The sequence below is a fragment of the Meleagris gallopavo genome, chromosome 1, assembly GCF_000146605.3.
Source record: "Meleagris gallopavo isolate NT-WF06-2002-E0010 breed Aviagen turkey brand Nicholas breeding stock chromosome 1, Turkey_5.1, whole genome shotgun sequence".
Lineage (NCBI taxonomy): Eukaryota > Metazoa > Chordata > Aves > Galliformes > Phasianidae > Meleagris > Meleagris gallopavo.
Window position 1 is genome coordinate 189,602,420 of NC_015011.2, and position 10,515 is coordinate 189,612,934.

Sequence of the window (10,515 nt, forward strand, 5' to 3'; positions counted from 1 at the left end):
AAAAAAAACAACCAAAAAACAAAAGAACAGCCAGCCAATGGATGTAGTCACTTCTGTTACCTGGACAGATCAAAAATTATCATGGCAATTTTCTTCCTCATAATCTCTCCCTAGTCCTGCCTAGGATGATTTCCCTGGCGTGATATTTGCTGCGTGGAAATAACATGGCTCTGGAATCAATAAAAGCACAAAATCAGCTGATAGATCTAACTCCACATTTACGTAATGCAATCCATCAACAATTCCCACGTGGATACTGACCCTGCAGGAGCTCTGGATGGATGATCAAAGATGCTAAAAGATACTCTGGAAGCAAGAGCTGCTCTGGCACTGCAGTGCCCAGCACAGAGTCATCTCGGGTGAAGCAGACAGGCTGCTTATGGAGCATTGTGTTTATCGGGCACAATTAGCAGCGCTGCCCCGTATTTAATTGCTGGCAATTCATCAAGAGGATTGCATTGTCTGCAAGCTACCTTGCTGCTGTCTGAACTTTAGAACTTTAAAAGCGTGCCTGGCAACCACAAGCCAAAGCTGATGCGTCCAGATCTTCCCCAACAACCATAAATGGGGATCGTGCTAATAAAGCTAAAGCCATACAAAGGATTATGGAATTTTGCAGCTGATTAATTTTTTTTGCAATTGATGAAAATTAATTCAAAAAGCAGGCCATGTGCACAGGCGTGTGCCTTCAGCCTCCTTCCTCCACTCCTAAAGGGTCAGGTGAAGGCAAAGGACCATCACAATTCCAGCAAAAAAAAAACCAAAACACCAACAACTTGGTGTTCAAGCATACAATTAAAATTCTCATTTTCATGTAAATTTTTTAGTAGAAATCTGCATGATCTGCATAAATGTGAGTGAAGGAGAGCAGAATCCTTAAGAACTCCGGCTGCTCAGCAGCAACACAACTAGAAAATAAACATTCGTGGTCACACACAGCAGATTTCAAGGATGCTCTACGCAAGGTTGGGTCAGAGCTCACAGGTGGGGGAAGGCTCTAGAAAACCATATCTCCTAAATAGAATGCAGAGAGCCTTTCTGTAGCCTACACAGAGGTAAGATTGTATGAATACATGCCTTTCCTAGAGGTAACTCTAGGTTTTTCATTACGCTACAATTGGCTCTACTTTGGGTTTGCAGTGATTGAGTTACTATAGCAATGGGTACAGGGCAATAGGAGAGGTATTGTGCCATGCCTTTGTGCAAAGCCTTCATGTAAAGGCTACAGTATGGTATTTTCTGAATCTGGGAACAGATTCTTCATACCTTCATACCTTGGTTTTTCATAGCCTGTAGATCACAGAATCACAGAATGGCCTGGGTTGGAAGTAACCTCAAGGATCATGAAGCTCCAATCCCCTCTGCTGCAAGCAGGGCCACCAACCTCCACATTCCATACCAGCCCAGGCTGCCCATCCAACCTGGCCCTGAACACCTCCAGGGACATGTAAATAATTAAGACATTCTTCTCTTGCTCCCAAAAGAACTACGTTTACTCCTTTTGGGCATTAAAGTGGAAGCTGAGACCCGCGCATACCTCAAAACAGACTCGAGAGCCTGGACATATTTTTAAGCCTAGCTTCGAACACAAGTTCTTCTCCAGCACCAGAAAAACAAACGTAATTCTAAGCAGAATTGGCAAATTGCCACTGGTATTTTCTGGTTAAAAATGAAGTCAGCGCAAGCAGCCAGATTTCAATGAAAAATAAAAGCCAACTGCAGTTTTTTTTTTTCTGTGGATTTTTAGCTTGGAAACATAATGTTCTGGTTCATAAGACATAAGGAATATGGCATTTTGAGTATTTAAATTAGTATGTGCAGGCATGCCAGACATTACAACTCACCGCTTTCCTGACCAAGTCTTAGAAACAAAACTACACCCTCCAGTGTGGATGCGCCTGGGTATTTGCTCAAAGGAAACTTCAGCAGAAAAGCAGTTACTGAGAATACCAAGAGAGGAGAAAAACCAGCCCAAACATTTCTGCTTTACAAGAGGAAATTTGTTCTGCGGTGCACAAACACAAGCCATGACTTCTTGGTTCATGCAGGAGCTCCCAGTCCAGCTGCACCGTCTGCAATTGATGCAATTCAGAACCAGGAGCACTCTGGCATGGGATCTGTTGCACCCACGTGTTTTTCCCTCAGCCTCTGTTCCAGAGGAGAAGTACTCCATCGCCTGAAAGATTTCTGCTTATTGACTTAGAAGTAAAACAGCAGCTGACTTTCACCGGAGCAAAACTGAATCCTCAAAAAGCAACAGAAGGATCCCCAGGGACCACTGCCAGAACAAGCAAGATTTAAGTTGTGTTTGTGACTTCTTTTCCTTCTTTATGTAATATGCACACACATCGAAAAAAAAAAAAAGAATACCAGACAACACAAGAGCACAGAAGAACACAACAACCATTACCCAGAGATGGAATGTGACAGCTCTGACAGCAGTTTGTTTCAGAATCCTTCCCACAAACTTATCAGGTCTCGTGAGGACTCATCTCAAACAGCCAGGGAGTCTGGCCTTGACTGCCTGGATTCCCTCTGCCAGAACTCTTCAAAACAGCATTTATTCAGGGGAGTGAGGTCACCTCTAACAGCTCCCTGGTCCATCCCCAGGTAGTTCTCATCTCTACACACACGCAGAGCCCAGAGACTACGCAGAAATGCAGCCTCCACAAACTGGCAGAACAAGAACATCAACAAAAGCAACTTAAAAACAGAATTCTCCCCAGCACCAATGGGAAAATATGGACAGATTTAGCCAAACCCACAGCACTCGACCCCATTGAGCACCACAACCAGATACCTACAGCCTCAATCCCATTGAGCACCACAACCAGATACCCACAGTCTCAATCCCATTGAGCACCACAACCAGATACCCACAGTCTTAATCCCACTGAGCATCACAATCAGATACCTAAAACCTCAACTGCTTTTGAGCACCACAGCCAGATGCCCACAGCCTCAACTCCACTGAGCACTACAAGCAGACACCCGCTGTCTCAACCCCATTGAGCACCACAACCAGATACCACAGTCTTAATCCCACTGAGCATCACAACCAGATACCTAAAACGTCAACCCCTCTTGAGCACCACAACCAGATGCCCGCAGCCTCAACTCCACTGAGCACCACAAGCAGACACCCACAGTCTCAACCCCACTGAGCACCACAACCAGATACCCACAGTCTTCAACCCCATTGAGCATCACAAGCAGGTACCCACAGCCTCAACTCCTTTTGAGCACCACAACCAGATACCCACAGTCTCAATCTCATTGAGCACCACAACCAGATCCCTAAAGCCTCAATTCCATTGAGCACCACAACCAGATACCCATGTCCATCTGCTACATCGACTATATGGTAATGACTTCTCCCAGACCTCCAGCCACAGAACCACAGATCTCCACAATCTTTCCAAGCCAACAAAGCCCAAGCACCCAGCACCTTCAGCCCACGTTCTCCTTTGCCTCCCAGGCTTCTGGCTGGGTTCTCACCCACCTTGGTAGTGTCATCATGTGACCGCTGGTACCGTTTCCACCGGCAGCCGTAGATCCCGGTCAGGCATGATAAGCATAGCTGTGGCTCGTAGTACTGCAGTGGTTGGTGTTTAACCATGCTCCTGCCAGCCCCTCAGGAGCGACGTATCAGAAAGCCATCAGGTCCTGGGAGAGCCCTTCAGCAAGAGGAAGGAGAAAGAAAAAAAAAAGGGGGGAGAAAAGGAAATTAAGTTCCAAGGGATATTTCAATACTTCAACAAGCAATTTAATAATTAACCATGCCCTCTGGCTACCTGGAGAGGAGGAATGATAATCAGATCTATTCCCAGCCCAGCCAGTATCTCCAGCTTGTTGTGCTTTAAGTCTGAGAAGTTTAATTAGTTTGCAAGATTTGTTTCCTTGTGCTGTTTCTCCCACATCTCCAAAAGAGAATGCATTCCTACGAGTTATCAGTAAGGAGAGCCACACGAGGACAAGAGCAGTTGACTTGCTGCCCAGATGAGGTCTATATACGTGATTGGAAAGTGAAGAGTCTTGCCCGCCACAAGCACAACCTTAAAATTGATTCAGTTCAACCTCTGTGAGGCTGAAACCCAGCCAAGGTACAATCAGTTCATCACAAGCATCCTATGGAGCCTGCAAAACAGTCCCAGATGAGGTGCTGACATTTCTGTGTGTGCAAAAAAGGCAGATAGCACCTTCCACCTCTGTACAAAACATATCCAGCAAGCACTTGCAGGGATGCAGCTTTCTCCCAGTCTCCTTCCCATCAAACACACCCCAAAAGACCAAGCTGCTCTATTTGCCATTGGAGCACAAAGAGTTTTCCAAGTTGCTGGTGCACTGCTGCACACCTGCAACCCCACACAAGGCTGCTGCCTGCATAATTCACGCTCTGTGAATGATGCTCATCAGCCACTGAGCTTGCAAAGTGATCAGCTGCCTGCCCAGAGCATGCAAAGTTATGTTCATGGAATGCTTGCAAATCTCACCCTCTCTTGGACAACCATTTCACGACATGCAGCATCCCCAGCACCCACATCTTGCAACAAGCTGCCTCAGGTCAGAGTAGCAACATCCACACTGGCATCAGGTTGGATATAAGGAACAAATTATTCTCAGAAAGAGCAGTCAGGTTCTTTCAGACAGAAATGGACTGCCCAGGGAGATGGGGGGGTCACTGTCCCTGGAGGTTTTTAGGAACCGTGGGGATGAGGAACACGATCAGTGGGCATGGTGGGGGTGGACTGGGGTTGGAGTTGGGGATCTTAGAGGCCTTTTCCAACCTTCATGATTCTATGAATCAGTGGCTGCCTCAACACATGACATGATATAAAGATGTATCCTAGCCATCTAAGAACCTTTCATTGCCTTGTCATATGGAGGGAAGACTCTAAAAACTGGGCTGACCTGACTTTTCATCACAGCCAGTGCACATGGCACACAGGTCGTGTGTGTTGTGAACACTGGCAGAGGTTAGACACTGCAACAAGGGTACAGACAGCTGAGCCCTTCCAGCTTTTGATTTTCATGCAGACAGCCTAGGGCAGCCTTGTCCTGGCTTTCACCAGCAAGCACTGAGCATCCTGCAGGCAGACAGACCTTGCTGGTTGGATGCTGCCCACCAGACCATTACTATTGTGCCTGCAGAATTCAGAATCTGTAGCTCTTCTGCCTTTTCTTCTGTCAAAACATAACTTCGCCCTGTCAGGACATATCTCTCTAAGGCACTTAGCACAGCTCAGGGATCCATGCATAGGATTTGCTGTCTGAAGTCAACCTACATCCCCACGTGTTTTTATCCATCCCCTGGGGATGGACATACAGGACAGAGGTACAAACATATCCAGTCTGAAAGGAGAGCTCCTTGCTAATCATAACACCTCTGTGCACTGCCCCAGGCTCTGTGCCACCTCCATGCTTGAGGTCACCTCCCCACCTGCACTCCATTTTTTTATTTATAAAACTCGGCAGTAGTCACAGCACAAGTTGCTTCTTATCTCCCCTCCTTCAGCTTTTGTCTGCTTTGGTTTGTCCCTGCAACGCGAGTTTCTCAGGCTGCCATCCCTACACACCGCAGGCAGAAACAGCTGTCAGATGGAATGGGACAGAAATGCTGAGGACACACAAAGTTCAGTTCTATTTCAGAGACTTCAAAAAAGCCATGATCTGTGCCCTGAAGTTCCAGAACAACAAATAATTACAAGAGGACATGGGATACAAAATTCATGCATAGCCTATTAACAACCCTACCATCAAGCCATATATTACTGCCTGTAAACCTAGCAGAGCTGTTGCTATGAGAAAGTCTACACGAGCTCAGTTCCAAAGGATATCTTTCACAGTTTCCACTTCTTTTTGCTTTAGCTGTGTGAGATGAGAACAGAGTATCTCCGTCTTTAAAAGCTTTAACCAGGTGTTTTATTTGCTAACTTACAGGAATTGCAAGGCAATCTCAACCAGAAGTGCTGTACTTGAGCTTTTCAGCAGTCCACTTTTCTGGGAAGCCACTGCCTCTTCAAGTCACAGAAACATTTAGGTTGAAGAAGACTGTTATCATCTAGTCCAACCATCGACCCACCAAACCCATCTTCTCCAGCCCTTCCCTCTGGCCCAGCCACCTGGAAAAATGACACCACGCAACACTGCCAAAGCTGGTAAATTCTGATTTTTCAAGCAGAAATCCAATTCATCCAAAGAACCAAGAGCTTGTGAACGGAGGCTGCCTTTCAGCAATAATAAATCTCATGTGTTATGCAAGTCTTGGATCCACCATTCCTTTAGGGATGCTGAAGCTAGAGCGTTTATCATTAAGTCCCTACGTGAAGCTTCATTTGCTTTATAATGCAAACTTTTAGAGATAGGAGACACAGTCAGCATCATTACAGCCTGATGAAAACGTACCAGGGGCTTCCAGAGATAAGAGCTATATCCATCCATGCATGCACTCCTATGTACCAAAAGAGCTGCCAATCTAAATGGGTGACAACATAGGAAGAAACAAAGTTGAAGCAAGAAAAGATGATGGCAGTCAGTGCTGCTGATTGACAGGGATGGGCCATGACCAAAAAGTAACACAAGATGAAGGAGCAGTCATACCCTCCCAGAGAAAGATGTCAAACATTTCAGTTCATAAGAAACCACTGATAAGGTGGGGGAGGGAGTCTGAACAAGGATCACATGTCAGCATGTATAAGAAGGACTTTGCTGGCAGGGCTTCCAAGTATCCCCAGATCAAGCAGTTCAAGATACAAAGGCATCCCACCTTCTCACAGCAGCATGACCAGCAAAGCTACCTGTTAAGGCATGAATTTTCACCACAGTAAGCTGCACATCTACAGTTGATGGATACACCAAAGCATTTTCAAACAGTATTGCTTTAGCAAGGTACAAGTGTATTTCATGGGTGGAGAAGGACCAACAATCAACTCTTCTTTCTAAAGAAAAGTCCCACCAGGAACACCAACAGCCCGGGTAGATGCAAGGAGTTCAGGTTTATTGCCCAGTTCTGAAGAATCTCCCCCCAGTCTCCATCAGCAGAACCTAATACAGCATCTCCAGACTCCTGTTTCAGCACAGAGCGCCCGAGTGCCCTCCAAGTGCAAAAGGGCAGCCAAAAAACACATCCGCCAATCATTACCAGAAGGCAGATGGAGGTTTTAAAAAGCAGCAAAATCCACCAAAAACAATCAAGAAGGTCGAAATATTTTGTTTGGAAGAGATTGGAAAAGGAAAATACAGATGAGAAGTGTCCACAGCCCATCAAGCAAAGCTCTTGCCCTTGTCCTCTTGCTGAACCACAGCATGGGCAGATGTTATGGGAGCCCTTAGATTTAGGATGCTTCTCCATCCATTTCAGGCTGCCCTCCACAGGGTAGGTCAGGAGGAGCACAAAGAAATGAAATCCAACATGAGTTCAGAAAAAGCCACTCCTAAATGCACAGCATGCCCTGAATCACACAAGGCACGACCCTGCAAGCCTAAAAGCATTCCCTCCTCTCCATGAATGCCATTAGAAGGGCATTCATGCACAAAAGGAACAAACAGGAAAAGATGAAATGCAGCACCCATCCTCCCCACCACACATACAAACCTCTGAGCAGTAGAAGAACTGAGACACAGCACAATGCTGCTCATAAAACCACACCAACAGAACTGCCACAGGGATGCCATCTGTCCAGAGATCTTTGCTTGGCTGAGATCACGGACTGAATACTTACTTCTGCTTCCAGGAATGGATTTAATAAAGAGAAACAGAAAGTCCATACCAAACAATCACTGTTCCCATGACATCTACAGCTTTGAGGCTATGAATGATTCAAACCTCTACTGGTTAGCATTACATACAGAAATGAAAACAGGAAGCAAGACAACATACATTAATTATTCAAATCCAGCCAACACGCACCAGAAGGGGGGGGAAGAAATTAAAAAACCCACACAACCCATCAACCTTGATTTTAAAGATGCATTGTCTGCCACTGGCTGCAAACATGGTAGGTCTGAACAACCAGATTTGCCAGCCAGCTTGTCCAAAAAGGAGGGAGCAGGGAAGAGTCCATCTGCAAATGCAGCGGGATCATTATCTGAAAGCTCCAGGATGCCCAATTAGCACACACACTGCATTCCTGAGATACTGGACTGTAGGTATCCGTTTCAGTCTGCAACACATTATTCCTTTCCAAATAGCTTTTGGAACAAAAAAGAAAAAAAAGGCAAGAGAGAATTCAAGTTGCAGCTTTAAAAGGGAAGCTCTCTGGGGAGATCTGGCCTAAAAAATTTGGATTTTTTTGTCCACACGAGTTAACTCCTCCATCCCTGTAGCCTTACAGAAATGTGGACCGGGGGAGAACAGAGCAGGTGAGATCAACCATTAAACCATTACTATTCAATCTTGATGTTATTTTAGAAACATGAAGAGCAACAACACAAATCCTTAAGTGCACTGGGCAAATATAACACGAATGGAGCCAGTGAATGCCAGGTTTGACAGCACCTCACCCTCCCACAAGGCTTGGTACAGCCCAAGTCCTCCCTTGCAGTGCCCACTCAGTTTTTATCTACCAACCCAGTTTCACACAGGTCACTCTGATCTCATTCAGCAACTCAGGACAAAGCTTTTAATAGCCCTGAGATGAGCAGCTTGCTGCACATCCAGCAGCACCATGGCCAATACTGCTCTGAACAGCTGTGGGGTCGGCCAGAATTTAACAATGATTTACATCACGTTGTTAATGGGAGCCTAACAAAAGTATATATAGTGTAGATGTGGCACTGAGGGACATGATTTAATGGAGAATATTGGTGATAGGTGGATGGTTGGACTAGATGGTCTTGGAGGTCTTTTCCAACCTCGGTGATTCTAGCATTCTATGATGTTTTGATGGATGTTTAAGAGTTCTGAAGTCAAGAGAGAAGATGGAGTGGGCTCAGCCAGTCAGGAAGAGGAGGACAGCTGTGGCCTGCATCCCCATCCATCAAGGTATAGATGGAAGGACCTAGCCAATGGAAAATGCAGTCACTGTTGGATTTGAAAAGAGGAAACATGGGAGGCGATAGCTTTGGAGAGGCAGATTTGCTGGGAAGGTGATGAGGATAGAAGGGAAATGCCATTGCCATCACAGTCATACCTTCATGTCCCGTCTCGTATTTAGTGTGTCCAAAAGGCATCACAGCAATGCGACAATCGGATCCAAGCACACAAAGTGCAATCTACCAAACGTCAGGCCCAGGTAAACTTAGAATCACAGAATTGATCACATCAATTGGAAGGGACCATTAAAGGTCATCTAGTCCAACTCCCCTGCAATGAACAGGGATATCCCCCACACTGTGCAAACAGATGCAGAAAATACAAACTCCATTGTTGTTTGAGATTTTTTTCTGGTTTGTTTTTTACCAATCCATTTTTAAAGAGCTTTAGCAGATTCTACTGCTTTCTACATTAAAGAAAATGCTTTTCTTCTCATTCGTGACTCATAGGATCACTGTTTATCAAGATTCTCTGTCAAATTTCAACATCTCCATCTCTCATTACAACTTCTATCAAGCTAGTTATGCATAAGACCTTATTAAACAGGTAATTACCTATGATGATTACATGAGAACCTTACTGATAACCAGTTATCCCTATTAACATTCTTATAAGCCTTCAGGTCAATTGTTTCCCTAATTAAAATGGGAAATCCTGATTTTCTTAAAATATTTTCATAATAATGGCAGTTCAGCTCTTCAAGAGCAAGCCCTCCAAGCTCCATGCACTAAAAGCAATCCCTTCTGCCCAGCCAGGACTGAAATGACGTAAAGCACAAAAGGGAACTGATCTAAATCCTTGTGACTTTCACTGACTCTTCACAGTCTTCATAACAATCCTTTCTTTAATAAAACTGAACTCATCCAAAACAAACTAATGCCATTTCATTTTCCCCAGACTGGAAGACAGAAATGGAAGAGGGACAATATCCCCATCTGTTCAATAACAGGACAATTCTTATAGACGGGATGTTTGCTACAGCTGTCCCCACAAGAGGAAATCTATACGCACACACTCAGCAGTACTTCCCACATTTTCTTGGCTCAGACCCAGAACATCTCAACTTGCAAGAGGAAAATTTAATTTCAGGGCAGGGACAGCAAAAGGAGACCTCAAAGCCACAAACAGCCTCAATCACTGAGATTCTGCATCTCGGTGGTGGAAGGTGCCCAACAAACGGCCACCCAACTCCTGAAGACCTCTTGATGAGTCACTGAGGTTATTCTTTCCAAAAAGTTGTTATGTTCTCGCCCATTTTTATCAGAGAGCTCTTACATTTATCAAGGGGAATAGCACTGTCTAAGCCTGATGCCTGCTGACGCCAAAAACCCTACGACTGCATCCTAATTCTGGGAGACGCCCCATTGAGTCACTTTGATTCACAAAGTGTTGAATGATGACCCAAATAGTCAGGATCTGGATGACGTGTAGCCCCTATGGGTCTGACCTGCTGTTTATTGTTCTTAAGTTTTTTGGTGCTT

The 10,515-nt window shown here is 45.1% G+C and overlaps 1 protein-coding gene across 2 annotated transcripts in view; it reads right to left on the reverse strand.

The window, feature by feature from the left end:
• The window catches only part of GDPD5 (glycerophosphodiester phosphodiesterase domain containing 5), a 148,870-nt gene that overhangs the window by 92,893 nt on the left and 45,462 nt on the right, over positions 1-10,515 (reverse strand). For both annotated transcript variants that reach the window (XM_031552109.1, XM_010706274.3), the window contains exon 2: positions 3,503-3,677. In XM_031552109.1, coding sequence (XP_031407969.1) covers positions 3,503-3,619 — 117 coding nt within the window. In that variant the 5' untranslated portion in view covers positions 3,620-3,677. The remainder of the gene's footprint in view (positions 1-3,502; positions 3,678-10,515) is intronic.